Raw genomic sequence first — 26648 nt, forward strand, 5'->3', positions numbered from 1 at the left:
GCTCTTCCGAAGATCCTGAGTTCAAATCTCAGCAACCACATGGTGGCTCACAACCATCTGTGACAAGATCTGGGGCCCTCTTCTAGAATGTCTGAAGACAGCTATAGTGTACTTATATATAATAAATAAATAAATCTTTAAAAAAAAAAAGAAAAGAAAACAGAAAAGAAAAGAAAAGAAAAGAAAAGAAAAGAAAAGAAAAGAAAAGAAAAGAAAAGAAAAGAAAAGAAAAGAAAAGAAAAGAAAAGAAAAGAAAAGAAAAGAAAAAGCTGGGCAGTGGTGGCGCACGCCTGTAATCCCAGCACTCTGGGTGGTAGAGGCAGGCAGATTTCTGAGTTGGTGGCCAGGCTGGTCTACAGAGAGAGTTCCAGGACAGTCAGGGCTATACAGAGAAACCCTGTCAGAGAAACCAAAGCCAAAAAAATCCAACTCCAAAACAAAAACAAAAACAAAAACAAGAAAAGAAAAGAAAAGAAAAGAAAAGAAAAGAAAAGAAAGTAGAGAGAAGAAAAGGGAAATACATATATATAAATATATGCATATATTTATATAAATATAGATATATAAATGTTTATTTATATAATATATATAATTTATAAAATTTTTAAGTAATGTATATAATTTACAAATAGATATATAAATATGTAATAAATACATACTAATATATACTAAAAATATAGATGTATGATTTATAAAAATATATAATTTATAAATAATTTATAAATAAATATATTTATACGTAACACATATTAAAATATATAAATATACATTTATATATAAATATATAGATATATAAATATATATTTGAGGAAAAATTATGTGTTGCATATTTTAAAAAAGACAAATGCAGAAACATATTTCAGATTAAACCATTAGCAAGATAAAACGCAATGGAGCATCATATTTAAAATGCTCAGGGAAAAAACTACTAATTTAGGAGTATCACATATAAGATCCTTCAATGTGTTAGTCAAACAAGGGCTGAGAGGACTAATCACTGTGCTGATGAGTTTTAACCACCAACTTGGCACAACCTAGAATCACATGGCAAAGAGTCTGAAATAAGGAATTATCTAGATCAAGTTGGCCTATGGACATGTAGGACTATCTTAATTGTTCAGGATTTATTTTTAATTATATGAGTTCACTGCAGTTGTCTTCAGGCACACCCCAGAAGAGGGCTGTGAGCCACCATGTGGTTGCTGAGAATTGAACTCAGGACCTCTGGAAGAGCAGTCAGCACTCTTAACCACTGAACCATCTCTCCAGCCATTAATTGTTAACTGATACAGGAAAACCTAGCCCACTATAGCACCATGCACACTGGGCCCTGGACTACAGTACTGTATATTAAGCCAGCTAAAAGCAAATAAGCAGGTGGGACAGGCATGTTTATTTCTCTCTGCTCTTGGTCACAGATGTGATATAACCAGTGGCTTGAGTACCTGCCCTGACTTCTGAAAAAATGATACTTAATAACCTAGAATTTAAACCCATTCCTCCCTTAAGATGCTTTTTGTTAGTGTGCTTTATCCCAGCAACAGAACTAAAGGCAGGAATCCACTCACAGAAGAGCAGTATAAGACTGCCACTACAGAACAAATAAGTCAGTACTGTGTAGACAGGCTCACTGACCAGGCGTGAGACAAACCTATCATGCAGATCTAAGACAGAAGTGCGTGCGTGCGTGCGTGCGCCCCTCCTGTCAGGTGGATCTGCCCTTACCTTCCCTTAGCAGCTCAGTTTTCATGCAGCAATCCTGCTTGGTCTCTTGCTTGGCCAGAACTGCCTGCTGGAGGGTGAAGGAAGAAAAAGACAATAGGTATCAACTAGGATACATCAGGGCCATCTTCAAGTCAAATCAATTACAGAAGTCCGCATCCTCCCACAGAGGGAGCAATGTGGGTTTACTAGCCCACCATTAGCACAATCCCCTTCAGGAAGCGGGCTGGCATTCAGAAAGCAGTCCCCAGGAGAATATGCCTAGTGCCAGCTCTGAACAGCACTCCTGTTTGTTTATAATTTTGTTTTTGTTTTTGTTTTTTAAGACAGCATTTCTCTGTGTAGCCCTGGCTTTCCTGGAACTCACTCTGTAGACAAGGCTGGCCTAGAATGGGACTAAAGGCACATACGGTCCCCACCACACCACACCCCACATCTGAACAGCATCCCCTCCCCTCCCCCAGACAGGGTTTCTCTGTGTAGCCCTGGCTGTCCTAGAACTCACTCTGTAGACCAGACTGGCCTGGAACTCAGAAATCCACCAGCCTCTGCCTCCCATGTGCTGAGATTAAAGACATGAGGCACCACTGCCCCGCCCGACAGCATTCTTAAGAATGTGTTTATATCCTTCTTACATAGTTAGAAATCTGAAATGCTTTGGCTCTATTACAGAAATTTACTTTGATGTGCATCTGATAACTCTTTTCATTTACCTTAAAATTCATTGTTAATGCTGTTTAAGTACTTCAAGTGTCTGACACATATAAAAAAAAGTTACAGAGTGAGGCTGAATAATAATAATTATTATTATTATTACTATTAAAGGTTACAGAAATGGGTAAATGAGAAAATTCAATTAGACACTTAAGTCACTGTATTAGTCCATGTGGAAGGATATATTACAGTTCCAAGGACTTGAACGCCAGAATTCCACACTCTTCCTGAAACTACAAAAGGCTTTCAATTTGTAGAACCTAAAGGTATGATCCCCACCATACTTATGATAACCTCTGGAGGAATAGCTTCTCCAAAGATTACCTAAAAGCTTTCTTAGAACAATTGCAGTGAACCTTCAGCTCACTGCTAATTCTACTTTACCTGATCTCCAAGAGAAGGGTCATGCTCTTCTCTACACCTGAAATCTATATTATACAAGCATCTAAAACAAACTAGTCCTAATGTTCTTCCCCCTAAAATGAGCATCTGTCATACCTACTACTTCCCAAATACTCCTCTTGAAAGACCTGGTTATCCTCATTATAGCCACCAGAAAAACACAGGCCATCCCCTCTTACAGAAAGCAGGAGATCACTTTCCCTTCTGATCCTAGGCTAGTCCACACCTCTTCCAAGGACCAACCGGTGATTTTTGGTGTAGTCTAAGTCTAGGACCAGGATTTTTTAGGTGTTTGCACAGACACTCAGGGAGGGGTCCTGTTGGAACTCACAGTTCCTACTCCTAAACCTACAGGGAAAACAATGAATGTTTACAGCCACCTTTGCCAATACTTAGAGTGAAGATCAATCAGGACCACTTAGTACATTATCTAATCTCAGACACATGAAAAAATCTCAGTGGATATATATAGGCCCTGTTCCACACCCATCAAGCTCAACTTGGAATTCTGAGAGCAGACCAATTAAATGTGGCTGTCCATCTTCACGGACTGGAAAATAGTGAAAGCACACTGACAAAAGCAAACATGTGAGACAAAGCTCTGAGGCAAAACCATCTACAACAGCACCTTTTCAGAAAAGGTTCACCACCCCTTGTGATAGTTAACATGGATTATTAACTAGACAGGTTGGACATGTCTATGAGGGATTTTCTAGGTTAGGTTAATGAGGAGGTATGACAGTCGGGTCTAACTGTCAACTGAACACAATCTAGAATCACCAGAGAGCCTAAATGTGGGATTATCACACTGGGTTAGTGTTGGGACAGAGTCCAAGAATGGAGTCATATGAAGGAAATTCTGAGTACTTGTGAGAAAACTTCAAAGAAAAGAAAGACAAGAAGAGTCTTATGACCTCAGTTTCTTCAAAAACCCAGAACTTTCTTAGAATGTGCTTTCACACCTGTCCCAGTTGTAGCAGATAGGAGTGAGTTAAATTATTCATTACAACTGGCTATTATTATTTGTTTATATGCCTCTGTTGGGAAACCCTGCAAAGTTTACCATGTCCGGATAGCTCCTCTGAGCTCAGCACAAAATGAAGGTTTCTCTTTTCCAGGAGGGATTCCCCTTTTCTAACCTTATCTGGGAAGCCGGACCTCCACACCCTCTACCTAAGGAAGGTCACATAGTCCTTGGAAAACCTACAAGTTCAACTTTCTTTTTCCCTATAAGAACCCACCCAGCAAGCACCTAGACTCCTGGAATGCCTCTCCCTGCAAATAAGGCATTCATAGTACTTTAAACTGGAGCCAATGATTTACGTTCACCTGAAAACTCCTTCCCATTCTCTAATATTCATACATAGCCTTTGTTTACCATGAATCAAGTGTATGCACATAAGGTGTTTTACTGAATATTGTTAGAAAAAGGCCTTTGTTTAAAAGAGCTGTAACACCGATATACCCCCACCCCCAACCGCACCCCGAACCTCCAACCCCCACCCTGGTACTCACTCCCAGCCAGACTGGGATCCTGCAGACCCCACCCCAAGTCCCCGACCAATCTAGACACCAATTCATTATTCCAGGGTGCCTGGACACTCTGAGGGAGAAAGCAGAACCCGAAACCACAGCTGGTGCCCAACAAAAACAGAGACACATGCCTCTATGAAAAAACATGTTTTTGCCACATTAACACCTCAGAGTATGAACTGTCTGGTTGTCTGAATAGAGGCACCGCCTGCATTTAGTTCGCCTCACTTAGGCCTCACTCTTCCAGGCCCCACCTCGAGTAATCAGTGAACAAGGCGGCTGTGCAAACCATCTTAGTTAATAGACATGGGAAGGCCTGACCGATGGGTGGCACCATTCTTTAGGTAGGGGTCCTACACTTTGAAGAGTAGAAAAACATAGCTTAGTGGTAGCAAGCATGCATGTATACATTCATTTCTTCCTACTTTTAAGTGTGGATGTGACAGGAGTACCAAACTGTTTGTCTTCTAAGGAGCTTTTTTGCCATGAAATTTTATTACAGCAACAGAAATGAAACCAGAACAGGTGGGAAGGCAGGATTACATGAGGTAAAAATCCTAGGCTAAATACAAAGAAAAGAAGCAAAGAAGCAGAGCACCTGCATTCATCTCTCTGCTCCTTGACTGACTTTAATATGACTCCCACCCTATCCTACTTCCTTAGTTGATAGGCTGTCTCCTAAAACTGTGGTCAAAATAAAGTCTCACTTTCTTAAGTTGTTCTTTCTTGTCAGGCACTTTGTTCTAACAGCAAACAAAGTAACTAACATACCCCTGTTCCTGGTGCAGGAAAGAAGCAAAGATAATAAGGTGGCAACCATGCCCATGCCCAGTTGGCTCCTCACCCATCTGGTTCCATGAGACAGCAACGGTCTTATCCCTCTAGCATGTCCACAGTAATCAGTAGGAAGGAGAAAGAGTTGGCAGGGATTTCCCAAGAGTCAGCAGAGATATCTACCTGCAAGGTTCTAGCTCAACTTGTATATCTGCTCCCACAAGACTGAGTTGAGGAACACCCAGATACACAATCTGCACTAAGAGGTCAAGAAAGTTATGACCTGAATATGAAAGCACCCTGTTCTAAAGGACTCAGTGTAAAAGTTTGGTCTCTCATTTGTGGATTAGTTAAAATCAGAAGGGCTTCAATCTAAATCAATTGTTAAATTCAGGTGTGACATAATTGGAGGAAATGGATAACTTGATGCATCTCTGAAAGGATGTGAACGGTCTCCAGTCTTCTCCTGTCTCTATGCTTCCTGGCTGCCGTGAGGTAAGCAAGCACAGGCTTGCAGTGTCTGAGAAAGAGACTGCTGAGGACTGGCAAACACCAGAGCACCAGAGCACAGCAAGATCTGGAAAGCTCAAAAGACAGAGATCATAATCCTTTAACAATACTAAATAAATGTGTAATAAACAAACAAGGAAAAACCGCTTCATATTAGAATGCCAAACAGTAATCACAAAAAGAAGATGGGAGCTAAAAGTCACGACTTTATCAACACCACCATAAAGGCTCAGATTTGATGCATTCATGAATACTAAACATGCTGAATTAAAGTTTGTTTTTTAAAAACCTAACTACAGTGTGTGTGTGTGTGTGTGTGTGTGTGTGTGTGTGTGTACATACATGTATCAGGTACAGTGAGTGGTTTACACCTATAATTTCAACATTCAAAAGGTAAAAATTATTTTGAGTTCAAGTACAACCTGTGCTCATAGCTAGACCCTGTTCCTGACTCTCTCCCTCTCTCTCTCTCTCTCTCTCTCTCTCTCTCTCTCTCTCTCTCTCTCTCTCACTCACACACACACATAGTGAGTAGAGTAAGATAGATAGATAGATAGATAGATAGATAGATAGATAGATAGATAGATAGATAGAGAACTGTTGAGGCCTGCTCCCCCACGTCCCAACAGTTGTAGCCATGTTGTGTCCTGGGCCTCCAGCTGTTTCACATTGTTGCTGTAATGTACCTGCCAGTCACTGACACTACACAGAGAAGTGACTTGACTCAGAGCAAGGTCGTGCTGATCATATATCCTGATATGTTCTGTGTGAGCTATTAATCTTAAATTCTACAAAGCTTTATGTAGGCCCATCAAATTAAAGGTCAATGTGAACTGTTATGTCTAAAATGGCTTCAGTCAGAGGCGACCACTGGGCAAGTACTTCCTGTACCTGAAAATGAGCTCACTGTGGTTTTCGTGTTTTTTTCCCTTTATCGGCTGACACAGAAAGATGTTTGGGGTCATAGCTTCAGATAATTGAGCTACATCCCTGATCAATCAGTATTAGGGAGTGTGTTCAATAAACCATCCCTTTTCCTGAGACTGGTGTTCATGTGGTTTGTAGGGCGACTCCTGAACCCCAACAAAAACAAAAGCAAAACTCAAAAAATATTTTCATCATCTCAAAACATTATTAATCACAATGAGAACAAAAACAAAAAATATTATCTCAACTATATGGAAAAGTTTACAACTAATCTTGACAAAGTCAGATGAATACATCCTACACACAATTACACCTGTGCAGTTTCCTCATGATGTGTATAACTGGGAACCAATTACACAGAAATACATGGCAAATTCCAACTGAAGAATCTTTTTCTTTTTGCTTTGAAATTTAGAAACTAGTTTTATTTAAGATCTGAAATACAATTCCTAAAATACCAACTTTTCAGAAACTGTGGCTACACAATAATGCATTGCCTTTATCATGTTAGAATCCGCATTAGGCTCAAATACAATAACCAGGAAACAAATCACCATCCTTCAACAATTTGAGCAAAGATAGAATGAATGCCTAAGGAACAACAAAGATGGACTCGCAGAGGATGGGCTGTTTACAGGTGTTTGTCAAGCACCATTAAAAAGAAAAAAAGCTGGAGAGGGTCCTGATCCTGGAAAGGATTGATCTAGCATGGGAAGGGAATATAAGGACAGAGAAAAAGGAGGGAGGTGATTGGAGAAGGGATGGAGAGAAGAAGGTTTATGGGACATATGGGGAGGGGGGGATCCGGGAAAGGGGAAATCATTTGAAATGTAAACAAAGAATATGAGAAAGAAAGAAAGAAAGAAAGAAAGAAAGAAAGAAAGAAAGAAAGAAAGAAAGAAAGAAAGAAAGAAAGAAAGAAAGAAAGAAAGCACAAATGCATGGGTTTCCAGGTATATACATTAAGTTGAACCTTTGGCACTAGGAACCAGGGCATGTCATCACGGAGCATTAACACATATTAGAAAACTGTAGTGTCAAAGAGATAGAACCACCAGCATTCAAGCAACGTTGTCTGTCAACTGGGCAATAAAATGGTCTACTGAATTTCTTCCTTGTCTAATCACTGCATACACTGGTAGCAACTTTGAAATGAGGAAAGGAGCTGGGCACTCCTTTCATTTTCTGTCTACAACAGAACAGGAAAACAAACTGAAACATAAGCCCTGTTTTACACTGACAGTTTTAAAGAACATCAATTATACCATGAAAGGACTAAACAGAAGAATCTTACAGAAATCAGGTACTTGGGCTCAGCGGTTAAGAGCACTCACTGACTGCTCTTCCAAAGGTCCTGAGTTCAAATCCCAGCAACCACGTGGTGGCTCACAATCATCTGTAATGAGATCTGATACCCTCTTATAATGTGTCTGAAGACAGCTACAGTATACTTAGATATAATAATAAATAAATATTTTTAAAAAAAACAGAAATCAGGTACTCTATTCTTTTAAAAAATGCTCATCTAGAAGCTAGAGATCTGGCTTGGTAGCTAAGAGCGCTCGCTGCTCTTCTAGAAAAGCCAAGTTGGATTCCAGAGAACCTAGGTTCAATTCCCGGTGCTCACATTGTAGCTCACAAGTGTCTGTAACTCTAGTCCCAGGAGATCTGACATTCTCTTCTCATATCTACGGACACAAGCACATACGGAACACAGACATACATGCAAGCAAAACATGCATGCATAAAGTAGATAAACAACCACTAAAAACAGACCTTCCAGAGATCTTCCTAATCCTAAAATGCTGCTTTGCATGTGTGTGTATGTGTGTGTGTGTTGCACATGTGCACACATGCATAGATGTCTTCAAAATAAAAGGACACCTTGAAGAAGCTAGTTTTCTCCTTCTACTATGTGAATTCCAGGGATTGGTTGGTTTTGTTGTTGTTGTTTGTTTTAATGTACATTGGTGTTTAGCCTGCAAGTGTATCTGTGTAAAGAGGTCAGAACTCCTGGAGCTGGAGTTCCACTGGTGAGCTGCCATGTGGGTACTGGGAATGGAACTCTGGTCTTCTGAATACCAGTCAATGCTCCTGCCATCTCTCCATCTCCCTGACTGCCTTTTTTTTTGGTGTTTTGGATTTGGTTTTTTTCCTCAAGTATCATCGGGTCTGCTGGATCATATGGTCCAAGTGGTAGTGCAGCCTGCACAGCAGCCTGGACCTGTCAAAGAGCCTGCTCCTGTTCTGGGCCCCACACAAGTTAGCAGCTTTCCGAGTCACTCGGTAAATAGGCCTGAGTAACACACCTAAGTGAGGAATGTGCTGTCTCCAGAATCCAAATAGACCCACTAAACTTTGTGCTTCTTTCTTGGTGGTGGGAGGGGCCAGGTGCAATAACTTATCTTTCACCTTAGAAGGAATATCTCTGCATGCCCCACACCACTGTACTCCTAAGAATTTCACTTAAGTAGATGGTCCTTGAATCTTGGTTGGATTTCCCAACCTCTGATACACATATGTGTTACCAATGAATCCAAAGTGGTTGCTACTTCCTGCTCACTTGGTCCAATCAGCATAATATCATCAATATAGTGCACCAATGTGATATTTTGTGGAAGAGACAAACGATCAAAGTCCCTTCTAACTAAGTTATGACACAGGGCAGGAGAGTTAATATATCCTTGAGGCAAAACTGTAAAGGTATACTGCTGGCCTTACCAACTGAAAACAAATTGCTTCTGGTGGTCCTTATGGACAGGTACTGAGAAGAAGGCATTTGCCAGGTCAATAGCTGCATACCAGGTTCCAGGAGAATTTGCTCAAGTAACAAAACTACATCTGGTACAGCAGCTGCAATTGGAATTTCTACCTGATTTAATTTTCGATAGTCAACTGTCATCCTCCATGATCCATCTGTCTTCTGCACTGGCCAGATGGGAGAGTTAAAAGGAGATGTGGTGGGAACCACCACCCCTGCATCTTTCTTTCTTTTTTTTTTTTTTTTTAAAGATTTATTTACTTATTATATGTAAGTACACTGTAGCTGTCTTCAGACACACCAGAAGAGGGCATCGGATCTCATTACAGATGGTTGTGAGCCACCATGTGGGTTGCTAGGATTTGAACTCAGGACCTACAGAAGAGCAGTCGGTGCTCTTAACCCCTGAGCCATCTCCCCAGCCCCTCCCTGCATCTTTCAAATCCTTGATTGTGGCAGTAATTTCTGCAATTCCTCCAGGAGTACGATATTGTTTTGATTCACTATTTTCTTTGGCAGAGGCAACTCTAAAGGCTTCCATTTTGCCTTTCCAACCATAATAGCCCTCACTCCCCAGGTCAGAGAGCCAATATGAGAATTCTGCCAATTTCTGAGTATATCTATCCCAATTATACATTCTGGAACTGGGGAAATGACCACAGGATGTGTTCGGGGACCCACTGGACCTACGGTGAGTCGCACATCAGTCAAAACTCCATTAATCACCTGTCCTCCATAAGCCCCTACTCTAACTGGAGGGCCACAATGTTTCTTGGGATCTCCTGGAATCTGTGTCAATTCAGAACCAGCATCCAATAGGCCCCAGAAAGTCTGATTATTTCCTTTCCCCCAGTGTACAGTTACCCTTGTAAAAGGCCATAGGTCCCTCTGGGGAAGAATTGAAGAAAGACTAACAGCAAAATTTTAGGTGTCTTATCAAGATCCTTTCTCAGGGGAACCCGGCCACCCTTTCATTCAAGGGGTTCTGGATCTGTAAACTGGCTCAAGTCTGGAAATTGATTCCCTGGCCGAAATTGCCTTTTGCCATGATCCAATGCAGCCTTTCTATCATTTGTTTGGGGGTTTTTCTGCTTATACAGATCAAACAGATATGCAGTAGGTTTCCTATGTATTTCATCCGGGGAAACACCATGATTGATTAGCCAGCACCAAAGGTCCAAAGGAGTCATACCATTATAAATTCCACCTCTCTGCCCATTACGGGGTATGTCATTATAAACATTGTTTTGTCTACACTGTCCATTATAATAACTATGATCACCTTGTCTCTGGCGATTCAATGCTGCCACCTGGCCCTTGTTAACTCGGAGCCCAATTAAACCCACTGAATTTAATTCATCTAATTGAGCAGCAGCATCTCCAACCCTAATGTCTGGCACAAGGAAAAGGGCAAGAACAAAACTCTTTAAATGTGCTGGTGCCCCTCTCACCAGTTTCCATATTAAACCTAGAATCTCCACTCAGAGGGCCCATGCCAATAAACTCAGCCTACTCTAGTTTTATGTTCCTTCCACCATTATCCCACACCCTTAAAATCCATTCCCATGCATATTCTCAAGACTTCTGCTTGAATGAATTAGCAAACTCATTAAGCTCCTTATTAGTATAGTGTATTTCCTCATGGCCTATACTTTCTACCTCCCCTCTAGGGGCCTGCTTTGCCTTGAGTCTGGTTATAGGTCTAGAAGAAACTATTGGTGGGCCTTGAGAAACATCAGTATTGTCAGCAAAAGTCACTGCTGGTTTATCAGACTCTGAGGGATTAATTTCCTCAAGTGGAGAAGGCATTATTTCAAGGGGTGGGGCTGAGGGTACTACTTCTTCAGGTGGAACAAATCCTTGAAAATCTGAAGATTCAAAATTCTCAATTTCAACAGGGTCTTCCCACACATCCCCATCCCAAGTTATAGGATCCCATTCTTTGCCAATTAATGCCCTTACTTTAACTGCTGACACCCTCTGAGGTTGAGACTTAAATTTTTGCTGTAATTCAGCCAACCTTATAATGAGGGCTTCAGTTTTCAGCTACTTGAGCTCTATGGCTGCTAGAGAGTAGATTCTCTTCAAGGGCACACTTAGCAACTTTTAGATTGTTTACTTGAGTCTGGAGCTCTTCAATTTTATCACACAACTCCTTCCGTTCCTTCATTGTCCCCCACCCCCCAAATGCTAAGAGCAACCAGCCAGCAAAATCATTTTCCGATTTTTTCCCCAACTTAGAGAAAGTATTGTATACCACTGAATCACCTAATTCATCAAGATAATCAAAGGCATTAGCTTCTTTAAGCTTGAAATATTGTTTCATCCACGGGTCTTCAATATTCTCCGAGATCCCAGGAGGGAGAGAATCTGGAGAGGTTTCAGTAGTTGAAGGTGCTATTGGATCAACCAACCAACTCCAGCATTACTTATACTTCTGCTCCTCTAGAACCACTCCTGGTACCAACTTCTGTATTAGTTTGGGTTCTCTAGAGTCACAGAATATATGGGCAGTCTCTATATAGTTAGGGAATTTGTCGGTGACTTACAGTCTATAGTTCAATTCCCCGAAAATGGGCAGCAGCAGCAGCCGTGGATGGGAAGTCCAAGGACCTAGCAGTTGCTCAGTCCCATGAGGCAAGCAGGCAAGGAAGAGTGAGTAAATCTTTCTTCTTCCAATGTCCTTATGTATCCCCAAAGCCCAGATGATCTTGAACTCGGGAGATCTCCTTGTCTTAATCTTCTGAAATTCATAGCCACTATGCTTCAAGATATCCATGCCAAGATCCAGGTCAGAAACTTATATCTCTGAGACTCCAGATTATAGTTATAAGTGAGCCTTCCAATTCTGGATTGTAGTTCACTCCAGATATAGTCAAGTTGACAACCAGGAATAGCCACTACACATGCACGCTCATGTACTTTGTCCGAGGATTACTCTTTTTGTTTTTGTTTTGGATTTTGATTTTTTTTGGGATAGGGTTTCTCTGTATAGCCCTGGCTGTCCTGGAACTCACTTTGTAGACCAGGCTGGCCTCGAACTCAGAAATCCGCCTGCCTCTGCCTCCCAAATGCTGGGATTAAAGGCGTACACCACCACTGCCTGGCCAAGGATTACTCTTATTTAACCACTAAACTACATGGCAGGGTATTATGTGGCAATCTTCCTTCTACCCTTTTCCTATCTGCTATTTACAGATCCTTCCCAATGGGAGAAAGGGAAGCCAGCTCTGTGGCCAGTAGAGGTCTGGAACACAGAACTCATCTGACAACCCAAACTCTACGTGCACTGGCCACCAGAACCAATGCCCCGGGCTAAGCAGCTGTTCTATATCCACAGGAGATATAACTACACAGAAAGGATGAGCATAACAAGAACTCAAGCAACTGAACTGGCCGTTATAACCAAATCTGAAAAGGATAAATCACTGGGCAGGAAGAAAGAAAGCACCCCTTTCCCATTGTAAACAACCTTTAAGGTGAAGAAACAAAAACAAAATCTATGTAGCACAAACCTGTAATTCCCACCACCAGAAAAGTTGAGACACGACAATCAGTGGTTTGAGGCCAAGCTGGGCTTAGAGTGAGACCCTGTCTCAAACAAAAATCTGTAAAAGTCAGCTATGACTAGAATGAGTTCTGTCAAGGCTGGTAGGCAAAGGAATTTGATCTTTGATCTATTTAATCCAAAGGACTAATCCAAAGAGTTAGATGAAAATGTACACATTAGTTTGACTCTCCCCTAGATTTGCAGGTAAGAAAGAAACCCTGTGTAACAAACAAGGTAGACACTTATTGGGCTGCGTTGCTCAAGGTTTACCTCTGCAAAAGTGTGAACCCCATTTCCAGCATGCATGCTCTCAAACACACACATGCATGCACGCACTGACTGCATAGAGGTATGGTAGTAATGGTGACTACTGCATAGCGCAGGCAAGCCCTGGGTTTGATTCTCATCACGAGACATACAAAACTACAAGTGAAAGAAGACTGGTTATTTTGCTTATCCATATCTTGAAAGCTAGATAACTCAGTTCTACTCTGAGATCTACTTATTAGCTCCTGTATTTTAGCCAAACTTTTCACAATGAAAACCTATTATAGAGAAGGAGAATGCCATGTGCCTCACAGATGCATCTTTTTTATGACAACTAGTACAGAAACAGTTCCTTCCATTCTACAGGACCCTGGCAAGCTACTGGCCAAGCCAGTGGCATGAGAGAACACAGTGTGGAAGAGACTGCTCTAAATATCACAAAGATACAGAAATGTTAGAAGCCTGCTGGGAACATTAACAACCAAAGGCACTCTGAGACCTGCATGTGTTAGATGCTACCAACAGATCACTGCTCATTTTACATTTTGCCAGATATAAAAACAGAATTGTGATTTGACTTTTTAACTCATTTATTTTATTTAAGTAACTCTGTGTGTGTGTGTGTGTGTGTGTGTGTGTGTGTGTGTGTGTGTGTGTGTACCATAGCATACATACAAAGGTCAGAAGACAACAACTTGGGGGAGTCAGTTGTCTTCTTCCAACATGTGGAACTGAATTCGGAACTCAAGGTAGTCAGGCTTGACAATGGGTGCCTTTACCCACTGAACTATTTCAGCAGTCTGACTATTCTTAGGTTTGTATTTTTAAGACTATATACTGTCTTAGTCTTTTAAGACTTATACTGCCTTCTATTGCTGTGAAGAAGCTCCATGAGCAAGGCAAATATAAAGGAGATCATTTAAGTGAGGGCTTGCTTACAGTTTCCTAGGTTTATCCACTAGCACCATGGTAGGAGCATGGAGGGTGGCATGCGGCAGGGACTAGAGCAGAGGCTGAGAACTACATTCTGATCCATAGGCAGAGAGAAGCACTGGGCCTGGCATGGGCTTTAAAACTTCAAAGCCCAGCCCAAGTGACACATTTCCTCCAACAAGGGCATGCTGTTTAAATAGTGCTACTCCCTGAGGACCAAGCATTCAACTATACGATCCTATGGGGGCCTTCTTACTTAAACGGCCACATGTGTTAAGAACTTCAAGATGAAAATTTCATGGCATTTCTGATATTAGACCTCTGAGCAACAACAGCAACAAAAGAGGAAAAGGTCCAAAAGGAAAGAATATGTGTGGTAAAATTCTGCAACCACCACACAAATTCTCAGTTGTCCACTCCCTACATTATTCAAACTGAATATTCATAAACTTTTAATGAAAAACTGGAACTAGGAGCTCGAGAGATGGCTCAGCAGTTAAGAACTCTTCCAGAGTCCCGAGTTCAATCCCCAGCAACTACATGGTGCTTCACAGCCATCTGCCCTCTTCTGGTGTGTCTGAAGACTGCAACAGTGTGCTCATACATAAAATAAGTAAGTAAAAGATCTTTAAGAAAAGGCAAACAACTGGAACTGAAACACATGGTGTGTAAGTGCCTCTTTGCACCAAAAAGAAAATGATGAGCACTAGGTCAGCATGGTTAGCACTAGAAAGATGCCACCAATGTGACAGGTCAAAACCTCAGCTTACAGTCAGACAGGCTCAGCTCTGCCATTACTAGATGTGTAACCTCAGTCAAACGGAGCAACTGTATAAAACCCAGCACAGAGGGCTATGATGAGGCAACATGACATGCTGCAGGTAACCCAAAAGCATGCAACAGACATCCACCATTATTATAAACCAATCTATTTAATACAAAATTCAAAGTGGCTCATGCCTTTAATCCCAGCACTCAGACAGAGGATCTCTGTGAGTTTGAGGCCAGCCTGGTCTACAAAGAGAATTCCAGAACAGCCAGGACTACAGAAAGAAACCCTGTTTCAAACCCCACACCCCCAAAAAAATTAGAATTTTTTTAACATCTGTCATGTGCTAAAACAGAAACTCATCTTATTATCCCCCAAATCAAATTGCTCAAAATCAAGTGGAATGTGGCCTCAATTAGCATTGTGACTGCCCCTCATCCTGTATCCACCAAATGAAAACAATACCTAAACTGGGCGGTGTGCCTGTAATCCCAGCACTCTGGGAGGCAGAGGCAGGAGGATTTCTGAGTTTGAGGCCAACCTGGTCTACAGAGTGAGTTCCAGGACAGCCAGGGCTACACAGAGAAACCCTGTCTCGAAAAAACCAAATGAAAGAATGAATGAATGAATGAATGAATGAGAGAGAGAGAGAGAAAGAGAGAAAGAAAGAACAAAAGAAAGAAAGAGAGAAAAAAAGGAAGGAAGGAAGGAAGGAAGGAAGGAAGGAAGGAAGGAAGGAAGGAAGGAAGGAAGGAAGGAAGAAAGAAAGAAAGAAAGAAAGAAAGAAAGAAAGAAAGAAAGAAAGAAAGAAAGAAAGAAAGAAAGAGAAAGAAAAAGAGAAAGAGAAAGAAAGAAAAAGAGAGAAAGAAAAAGAAAGAGAGAAAGGAAGAAAAAGAGAAAGAGAGAAAGAAAGAGAAAAAGAAAGAGAAAGAGAGAAAGAAAGAGAGAAAGAGAGAGAAAGAAAGAGAAAAAGAAAAAGAGAAAGAGAGAGAGAGAGAGAGAGAGAGAGGGGGGGGGGGAGAACAATGCCTAGACTCTTTGCTGTGCCTTGTTCTTTTGATGTACCATCTTCACTCCTTTCCTTTGTTTCCCTCCATATTTGGGAGGCATTCTCACTATGTTGCTCAGACTGACCTCAAATTCTTGGGCTCAAGTGATTCTACTGCTTCAGCTTCACACGTGGTGAAGACAGGTGCATTCCAACATGCCTAGCTACTATTTCCCTCTTTTAAAACAAAAACAAAAACCCCTGCAACCCCTGTGATTAAAAACTACTGATGAAGGATTAGACAGATAGCTCAGCAGAGGACCTGGGTTCAATTCCCAGCATCCATCACAACTGTCTCAAACTCCAGTCCCAGGCAGTAATTCTGGCACCCTCTTCTGATCTCTGCAGATACCAGGCACACACAAAGCACACAACATACACATGCAATAAAAATGTAAAGCCGTCGAGGCCAGTCTGGTCTACAGAGTGAGTTCCAAGACAGCCAGGGCTACACAGAGAAACCCTGTCTCGGAAAAAAAAAAAAAAAATTCCAGGTCATTCACACATAAATAGCCAATTGAAGCCAGCCTGGGACACAGACCCTGGAAAGGAAAAAGGGAAGATGGGAAGGAAGAAAGAAGACTTTTTTTAAAATAATAAATCCAGGATAAAGATACAGTTCAATGACATGCCTAAGAGTTTCAGATCAATACCATAATTGCTTCCTGTAATGCTGAGTCCTGACTGAGGCTCAGGTGAAAGAAACTTTCCCCACCAAATAAACCAGTGCTCTCACATCTGGTAAAATGTATGCATAGCCCAGAAGTTACAAGAGTCAGAGACTGCTCGAGAGGAGAGAGTACGCCTGTGGAAACATCAGTAAGGAAAGTTGAGGAGCTGACCATGCAAGGAAATCACAAAATACTAACTTAACGAAGGGAGGGGGCTGTTCTTAGTCACTAAAAGTCAAAAATTATATTTTCTTTTCTTAAGGTTTATTTCCTTTTATTTTATGTGTCTGAATGTTTCGCCTACATGTATGGCATTCACTTGTATCACACAGATGAAAATCTGGTGCCCAAGAAGGCCAGAAAAAGAGTACTGAGCCTATTGGGGCCTGAGTTACAAACAGCTTCACGCTGCCATGTGACTGAGAGCTATTAACTACCAAGCCAACTCTCCAGTTCAATAATAAAGAAATTTAAGGAAAAGTAATTTGATACTTAGAATCATACTTATATATCATGCATAATATGCAGTACAAACATCAAAGTTTAGCAAAATTCTGGTGTCTAAGGCTAAGTGATTTTCAGTCATCCAGTCTGATCCCTCCAGGCTGGTCTGTTCATTATGTTACGACAAGACCCTGAAAACACACTACTGATGCAAAGGCACAAACTCACAGATGCACTGTGAGGCAATTCTCTGGGCAGCCTTCAAACAATTATTACCTGCCAACCCAGCCTTGCTGGTGCATGCTTGAAAGCCCTAATACGGAAAAGGCCAGACGAAAATGTAATGAGACCTTATCTCTAAACAAAACATGAGGCTGAAGCAGTGCCCTCCTTTTACTTTTGATTCTGAGAAGGGGTCTGGAGCTTTAAAAAAGCATGCTAGAATACAACTCAGGTAACTTCATGTTTCATGTAGCTTATGCAAAGTGCTGCCTCGTCAGACTTCCAGACTTGTACAAATAACCAAGATGCAGTCAATCAGAAGTGCCTGACGTTCTCACTGGAAGTAAAAATATGCAGTGACCCTGCTTTAGAACATATAGTGCTCTCTCATATACTGCTTGTCAGTGCTTCATATAGGGAGTGCTTCTGTAAAACTCAAGTGTCTTAGGTTCTACCATCTACCACAGCTGCCGTGAAAACACAAGTAAAGGTGGCTCAGTATATAAAATATTTCTCACATGAGCATGGGAACCAAGTTATGATTCCCAGGACCCACATAAATGCCAGGCAGGTGTGCTGGCCTAACTGTATTGCCAGTCCTTAAGAGGTGGATATGAGTGATTTTTGGAGCAAGTTAGCCAGAGTAGCTGAATTGGTGACCAGACAGACAGACAGACAGACACACACACACACACACACACACACACACACACACAGACACACAGTAGCAAGCAATTGGAAAAGACAACAGCCAGGCAGTGGTAGTGCATAACTTTAATCCCAGTACTCAGGAGAGAAGAACCAGGAAGAACCAGGCAGATCTCATTAGTTTGAGGCCAGCATAGTCTATATACAGAGTTCCAAGATAGCCAGGGATAAATCCTGCCTTAATATCCTCTCAATAGAGAGATTTCAAACTTCAACCTTTGACACCCACACAAATACACATGTATGTGTTCTACCACCACCCAGATACAACTGACAGAACAAAAGATAGATAAATGCATACACACACAGACACACACACCACAATGCAGTAATTTTAAAATACTGAGGCTGTAGAGATAGCTCAATAGCTAAGTGCACTTGTTGATCAAAACAAGCTCAAATCCCAGCACCCACATGATAGATCACCATCTATATAACTCCAGTTCCAGAAAATCCTATGCTGTCTCCAGGCCTCTGAGGGTACTCCACACATGTGAAAAACAAACATATATGCAGGCAAAATACCCATACATATAAAATAAAATAAATTTTGAAAAAAATTACTAAGTTACATGCAATGCAATACTAGTACTACCTTCTTCTAATAAACACAAAAATTATTCTCCAGGCAAATAATAATCCAGTACAGTGTTTCAATGGCACAAATAGCAAAAAAAAAAAAAAAAAAAAAAGCACAAGTCTAAGATTTCAAACATTTTGTAGGATCATGGACAATTATGTTTATCAGTCACAACTGGAGAGGAAAACCTCTGAAAATTCTAAAATTTGTCATGAAACATGAAGGATTAGAATTAGTTACAAGCAAAAATCAAAATTAATATATAATATAGGAACAAGCTGTGCTGACACACCTATAATCTCAGTATAAGACTTTAAAGAAGGATTCTGAGTTTGAAACCAATCTGAGCTACACAGTAAATACCCTGTTTCCAAACAATAAAAACTCAAAGCATTACTTTGAGTCAAGAATCTGACATGACTGACATCACACTGTAAGGTCCCTTCATGCGCAGGCTTCTTCTGTTGGTATGGAAGAGGCAAACCTCCATGATGGAGAGGGCTATACTGTAAGAAACAAGCTAACAGCTCCGCAAACCGTCCTCAGGCCAACAGCCTGGAAGACCTGAGCATTCTAAGTACTGAACAGATAGATCCCCCATGAAACCCCAGCTCTAACTAAAAGGTACTGTCCTCAGGAGAATCCAGACAAGTTTCCTGAACCACAGAAATTGTGAAAAAAAAATAAATAAATGTGGCTTGTTCTAAGAAAAAAATAAGTAAATGAAAACAAATAAGGCTTGCAATTACATCACATGTATATAGCAGCCCTGGACTCAACTTCCAGCACTGAAAAACAGTAAGTGGGGGAAGAGTTGTGTCTTAGTCAGGGTTTGTATTCCTGCACAAAACATCATGACCAAGAAGCAAGTTGGAGAGGAAAAGGTTTATTCAGCTTACATCCACATTGTTGTTCATCACCAAAGGAAGTCAGGATAGGAACTCACACAGGGCAGGAACCTGGAGGCAGGAGCTGATGCAGAGGCCATGCAGGGGTGCTGCTTACTGGCTTGCTTCCCCTGGCTTGCTCAGCTTGCTTTCTTATAGAACCCAAGACTACCAGCCCAGGGATGGCACCACCCCCAATGGGCTGGGTCCTCTCCCCTTGATCACTAATTGAGAAAATGCCTTAAAGCTGGATCTCATGGCGACACTTCAAGGGAGGCTCTTTTCTCTGTGATAACTCCAGCTTGTGTCAAGTTGACTCAAAACACCAGCCAGTACAGGCCGGGAGGTTTATAAAAGCAGCAGGGAAAATACTTCACAACCTGAAATGAGAAGTCCTGACTCTAAGCATAGCACTAAGAGTAGCAATCATAAAACGAGGCTGGAAGTTAGCTCAGACAGTGCTTGTTATGCAAGCATGATCCCTAAAATCCACATAAAATATCTGGTACAATGCCACATGCTGTTTCAATTCCAGCATTGTGAAGGCGCATGTAGTTCTCTAGGGAATGCTAGACAGCTGGCCTAGCAAAATTGGTGACTCCCCAGACCAATCTGAGAACCTATCTCAAAACCCAGGATGACTGACAGCTTTTAAAGTTGTCCTCTGGTCATTTAAGAATACTCCTACACTATGCAGAGCACACACACACACACACACACACACACACTGTGACCATATGAATCATCCAGTTTTTTAATTTCATGTTTGAGTGTTTTACCTGGATCTCTGTTTATGCACCATTTGTGTGCCCAATACTCAGAGGTCCCCAAAGCATCGAACAGTCTGAAGCTAGAGTGACAGATGATTGTGAGATGCCATGCAGGTGAGAGCACACACCCCCGGGGCCTCTGGAAGAACACAGCCAGTGCTCTTACCCGCTCAGTCATCTCTACAGCCCCTACCATAACCCTCTTTAAAATGCAGTGGCATAGCTGGGCAGTGGTGGGACATGCCTTTAATCTCAGCACTAGGGAAGCAGACAGGTGGATTTCCGTGAGTTTGACGTAAGCCTGGTGGATAAAGTGAATTCCAACGCTACATAAAGAAATCTTTGCCTCAAAAATGGAAAACGAAACAAAAACAACAAAAAACAAAATGGAAAAAACAAGCTAACCAAGATGGTACGTGCCTACATTCATATCAATCAAGAATCTCAGGCAAGAGTTCAAGGACAGACTCACCTCCTACACAATAAGTTCCAGTCAAGTGTGAGCAAGACTGTCCCAAAAGTTTTCGTTTCTTTGTTTGTTTGTTTTGAATTAAGTGGTGGGCTGGAGAGATAGCCCAGCGGTTAAAAGCATTGACTGCTCTTTCAGAGGTCCTGAGTTCAATTCCCAGCAACCACAGGTGGCTCACAGCCATCTGTAATGGGGGTCGATGTCCTCTTCTGGTGTGTCTGAAGACAGCAACAGCATACTCACATACATAAATTAAAAAAAAAAAAAAAAGAAGGCATTTGATAAAGATTTATTGATTTATTTCATTTTATTTTTTTAGTTTGTGGGTATTTTGCCTGTATATCTGTGTACCACATGCGCATTATGCAAAACAAAAGCATACTATCTTGCTACCATCATCCTTCAGCATTTAAGTATCAAACTAATGTATATTACATCACATTATATTACATTACACTATACTATACTATACTATACTAAAACATCTCGGAATAGGACTTAATTTGGAGGCAAGGCCTCACTCTGTAGCTCAGATTAGACTCCAACTCACAGTACTTCTGACTGAAGAAACACACACACACACACATAGGTGGACAGAGAAATATATACTTTTTTATCTATTGTAAAGGATTTGTGAAAAGCTGAACTTGCAAGGGAAATTTTTGACAGAAAGACAACTATTATGTTTAAAAGCATCTATAAAGTTTTAAAATTCAAACAGCAGCTCACCAAAGTAGTAGAAGAGATCCAGTAATCTCCATTGTACTGGCTGCTGTGGAGAAAATAAATTTGGTGAAGTGGCTCAGCCAGCTGCTTCTCACAGGGTATCCTCGGGTTGTCTGCAGGTGAGGACCAACCAGGGTGACTTAAGGCTCTGTACCAAACTACAGATTTACTGGTCTTCTACTAATTAAAGAATATTTGTGGCTGGGACGATGATGGGCCAGGTATGCCTTGGTTTGTGGCAAGGACTTATGAGCATCAAAGGCAACAGTGGACAGATATGGAGATAAAATGGTAAGTGTGAAAAAGACTGAGCTGAGCTTGTCTTGGCAAATATTCTCCTCAAAAGTATGCTATGTGCGTTTCTTCTTCTGGGAAAGTTGCCAGTTCTGATCCCTTTCATCAGCCAGATGTGGCCATGGAGAGGCTGTGGCAGGCATGGAAACCATGAGACCCTAAGAGCGAGAACAATCACGAAGAGAGAAGCGCACACGACCCTAAGTTCACGTCAGCCCTGGCAAGGCACTTTCGGGTTTTTAGGTTTGTTTTTTTAAGTAATTAATTAATTTATTTATTTGCTTTTTTTTTTTAACTATCCCATTATCTGCTGAATCCCAAAACCAATTGATACTTGCTTGGAATGGACAGCAAAAGCACTTTCAGATTGTTCCCAACTTTGTTTTTTAAAAAGTTTCACAGACGGGCAGTGGAGGCGCACTTGGGAGGCAGAGGCAGGCATATTTCTGAGTTCAAGGCCAGCCTAGTCTATAGAGTGAGTTCCAAGACAGCCAAGGATACACAAACAAATCCTGTCTCGGAGAAAATAAAAAAAGTTAAACCCCACTCACACTAACCTCTGAATGTATTACAGACTTAGGAGTACATCTGAAACATGTACAAAAGCATCTAAAAACAGTGAGGGTGGGAAATCAGTCCACATGGGTATCAGGAGCCAGGTGACTGTTAAACTGTACGTTTTGTGGGTAGGTAAGGCACAGAAGATAGCTGATAAAATGACTGAGAAAATCCTACAAAAGTTTGTCCCTCTAAGTGTTAATACTGATTAAAAACTCAAAGATACCCCTAGAAGCCATACATAAGGTTACTGAATAATAATTCAAGTGCTAAGGATAGATTGCATCCCAGAATTATTAGCCCGAGACCTCAAAGGCTCCACATCTGAATCAGTCAGTAACACACCAAAACTAGTTGGTAAGATCCGACTGGGGCTTAAGACAACATGGAGACATGAATAAACATTAGGACTGTTGATTGGTTTTGTAGTCATTAAGGCACTGTGCAGGCTGTTCAGCTCTGTGTCAATGCCATCGCATACCAAGCACAATGTTCCCAATGACGTAGTAAAGGCACAACTACTGTGGGTACAATCAACCTACTCCAAAGGACCCAATGTTTGGCACTATAATCTAACACAGAAACCTGTGGATGGGGCGCCATGGACCATAAACAGAGAACTACTGCTGCTTGTTGTTAAATGCATATAATTTACCTTTCAATTTGCTTTCTAAACAGTTATGCTTCCAGGCAGATTACTGCTGCTGTTGGCCTCAGTAAAGGAAGCTTGTTTTTGCAATGGGTAGCATTACATTGTGAAAATTTCATAATTTTTCACATAACTTTACACAATTCCAAAATTTGTAAATGGTCAAACTGCTCAAGAATAAGTAAGCTGGAGCACAGTGAACCACTGCTCAACCCTGAAGGAAAAAAAAAAAAAAACACATATCACCCTCTCTGCAGCTCAGCAAATCAAAGAGAAAACAGCACATTAAGAGTTAGCAGGGCCTGACCTTACCGAACACTTTCTTCTTGACATGGCCTGGCCGTTATTGAAATCAAATGACCCATGAGAACTGCACAAGATCCAGTCAGATGCACATTTACTTGTGAAGGGTGGAGCGTCATCAGATCCCCCACTCCAGATTACAGCCACTCTCTCCCTCCTACAGCTACATGCAGTCTTCCTAAAGCTGCAAAAACTTTGTTTAAAAAATGCTGGGCAGGGTGTGGTAGTGTAGTCCTTTTTTAAATCCCAGATCTCTGTGAGTTAAGAGGCCTGCCTGGTCTACAGAGTGAGCTCCAGGGCAGCCAGGACTTTACACTGAAAAGCCGGTGGGTTGGGGGCAGGGTGGCATGAACGGGGAGTTTGGGGTTGCAGTATATATGAATATGAAATTCAGTCCCTGCTTTCCTAGGAAGGCACCAACTTGTATCAACCTGCTAGAAAAAGGCCACCATCTTGTGGTTAAAAAAGTCAGCACAGGCTATAAAAAAGAAAAAAAGGACCACAAAAATGTCTGTCAACTTCTTAACCAAAAAGTTAAGAAATGTCTTGACCTTCCCGAAGTTCTTACTCTTGCTCATACTAGAAGGGTTTTAATCTTTCCAGAATAATGTTCTGTATCAGGACTGATATAACATGAAAACACAGATCTCTACATGAATTTCATCCATATTCTAGCACTGATTAAAAAAAAAAAAAAAAAAAAAAAAAAAAGATCCACAACTCCAGAAGCAGAGGGAGGCAACTACCTGTGAGTTCAAAGCCAAACATCTGAGTTTGAGGCCACCTAGTCTATAGAGCAAGTTCCAGGACAACCAAGGCTACGCAAAACCATGTATTTTTTTTTAAAAAAAGGAAGGAAGGGAGGGAGGGAGGGAGGGAGGGAGGGAGGGAGGGAAATAGGGAGGGAAGGAAGGAGGGAGGAAAAGGAAAAGGAAAAGAAGAAAAAGAGAAAGAAAAAGGAGAAGGAGGAGGAGGAAGAGAAAGAGAAAGAATAAAAGAAAAAGAAAAAGAAAAAGAAAAAGAAAAAGAAAAAAAAAGAAAAAGAAAAAGAAAAAGAAAAAGAAACAAAAAACTGTCAGCTCCTTTAAAAATAACATTGGCTCTCCTAAAATCGGAGTTACTAATCTTGTGAGCCGCCATGGAGGCTCTAAGAACTGAATGTTTTTAATGGCATGGTTCCCAATAGCTAATAAAGTGTAATCAACAACAACAACAACAACAAAATCCACCAACCAACAGACAAGGCTGACTCAATATACACTACAGTAGCATAACTGAGCCTTAAAAACAGAGACCAGAGTGAAACATGCCACCCACAAAAGACAGTAGTCATATAATACCATTTACATGAAATGAGGAAGAAACTCCTAATGAATGAAGTTTATTTGAAAGATGATGAAAATATTCTATGGTTTCCAGACTAGTAGACCCTGTGTGTAGTAAAGTAACTAAGATGTAAACAATGGGTGCCGGCTAAGCAGATAAACAGAAGCAGTGTGGAGGAAAAGAGGGAAGTGGGGTGAGGAAGAGCCAGGAAGGGCAACAAGCGGAGAAGGAAACTCATCTTCTAGAAGCTGGCTACAAAGCCCCGGCTTTTAGACATGGAGAGCAACGTCTGCTGTTGTCGCCAACCCTTCTTTCTCCGATCTTCCTTTATATAACTATTTGTCTCCTAGATAATTCTGCTTCTTCCCCAAGGCAAAAAAGAAAAAGATATAGACTATGAAAGTAGAAATGAGCTCTTTTATTCCTCATAAATTAAGTAAGTGTAAGCCCTCTAAGAAATCCTATCTTGCCATTTTGAAATATCTCTGCCGGGCAGCGGTGGCGCACGCCTGTAATCCCAGCACTTGGGAAGCAGAGGCAGGCAGATTTCTGAGTTTGAGGCCAGCCTGGTCTACAGAGTGAGTTCCAGGACAGCCAGAGCTAAACAGAGAAACCCTGTCTCAAAAAAACCAAATCCAAAACAAAAAAACAACAAAAAAAACAAAAACAAAAAAAAAAATCTCTAAGGCTAGAAAGATGGCTCAATAGTTGAAAACATGTTCTCCAAAGGATCCAAGCTCAGTTCCCAGTACCCATATGGTGGCTCCCAACCCTCCATTACTCTAGTACTAGGGGATCCAACACCCTCTTCTGACTTCCTCAGGTACCAGGTATGCAAGTGATCTACAGATATACATGCAAGCAAAACACTCATACACATAACAAATAAATCTTTTTTTTTAAAAAAGCAATCTACTGGCTGGGCAGTGGCAGCATACCCCTTTAATCCGAGGACCTGGGAGGCACAAGCAGGTGAATCTCTGTGGGTTCCAATCCAGCATGGCCTACAAAGCAAGTTCCAGGACAGCTATACTGTTACACAGAAAAACCCTACCTATAAATAAATAAATAAATAAATAAATAAATAAATAAATAAATAAATAATTAAACCTATCCCTGAAGACAAAAAAATAATAATAATTTGTATAAGCTCTTTTTTCTCTAATCTTGAAACTAAGCTACATGATACATTTCAAAATGAGATAAATTCCTAGATTTCAAACAGCACCATCCAGACCATCACAGCCACCACAGAGCTTTCGTGCCCTGCATGGTTCACTAGGAGGCAGAGACAGACAGCTCAAGGCCAGCCTGGTCTATCTCAAAAGACCCAGGAAAACAAAGGCTACATAGAAAGGAAAGGGGGAAGAAGAGAGAGGGAGGGGGGAGAAGAGGGAAGGAGAAAGAAAATGTCTGCCTATGTTATAGAGCTTATCTACCCTACTTCCCCACAAGCCCAGCCAAGCCCTCCAAGCTACACCTCGGACCTGCCAAGACATCCTTTTCAAGCACGTCACCCTGAAGGTCTCCCTTGGAGACAGAGAGAACAGAACTAACCAGATGCATAGGGGTACAGCTTCAGCATGGGAAATGGTTTCCCCAAGAAACATTACGTTCTTCACTCAGAAAAAAGTAAAATGCTGATTAATTCCTTACTGTTTATATGACTAACATATAAATTTTATATATTAAATTTTATATCACAGATTTTAAAAAAGATCCTGGCACCAGCACATTTGCATGTCCAATTGGACTATTTTTCTCAGAACCACCACTCAGACAGTCATTTTTGAGTACACTGCATCCCCACTTCATCACCACTGCTGAGGACACTTGAGTGATGGCAATGCATCATAGGCTTACCAACGCCTCCCCCATTTCTTTTCAAGGGCAGGCACAAAGGAATCATCCCCATTGTTCCTGCAGCCTCATTACTGTGCTGTGAGCTGCATTTCCTCAGATCTGGGAATGGTTATTACCCACCTACCCTCCCCCACCCTTTTGTTCCAAGAAACAGATTACCAACCAATCTGTCTAATCTGTCTTTTGCAATAAATCATTAAATACTGAAAACAAAGTTCCTGTTGGCTTTCTTTCCAAAATGTGTCCTGCACTTGCCTATGCATCATCT

General features: G+C 41.2%; 1 protein-coding gene across 9 annotated transcripts in view; it reads right to left on the reverse strand.

The window, feature by feature from the left end:
• Nucleotides 1-26648, reverse strand: part of Ehmt1 (euchromatic histone lysine methyltransferase 1) — a 123973-nt gene that overhangs the window by 80251 nt on the left and 17074 nt on the right. For 6 of the 9 annotated variants that reach the window (XM_052181775.1, XM_052181779.1, XM_052181774.1 and 3 more), the window contains exon 2: nt 1726-1792. In XM_052181775.1, coding sequence (XP_052037735.1) covers nt 1726-1792 — 67 coding nt within the window. Of the gene's footprint in view, nt 1-1725; nt 1793-20664; nt 20684-21390; nt 21410-26648 lie in introns of those variants that run through there. The other 3 variants (XM_052181773.1, XM_052181776.1, XM_052181772.1) reach the window with 3 other exon arrangements.

Source organism: Apodemus sylvaticus, chromosome 5 (assembly GCF_947179515.1).
Source record: "Apodemus sylvaticus chromosome 5, mApoSyl1.1, whole genome shotgun sequence".
NCBI lineage: Eukaryota > Metazoa > Chordata > Mammalia > Rodentia > Muridae > Apodemus > Apodemus sylvaticus.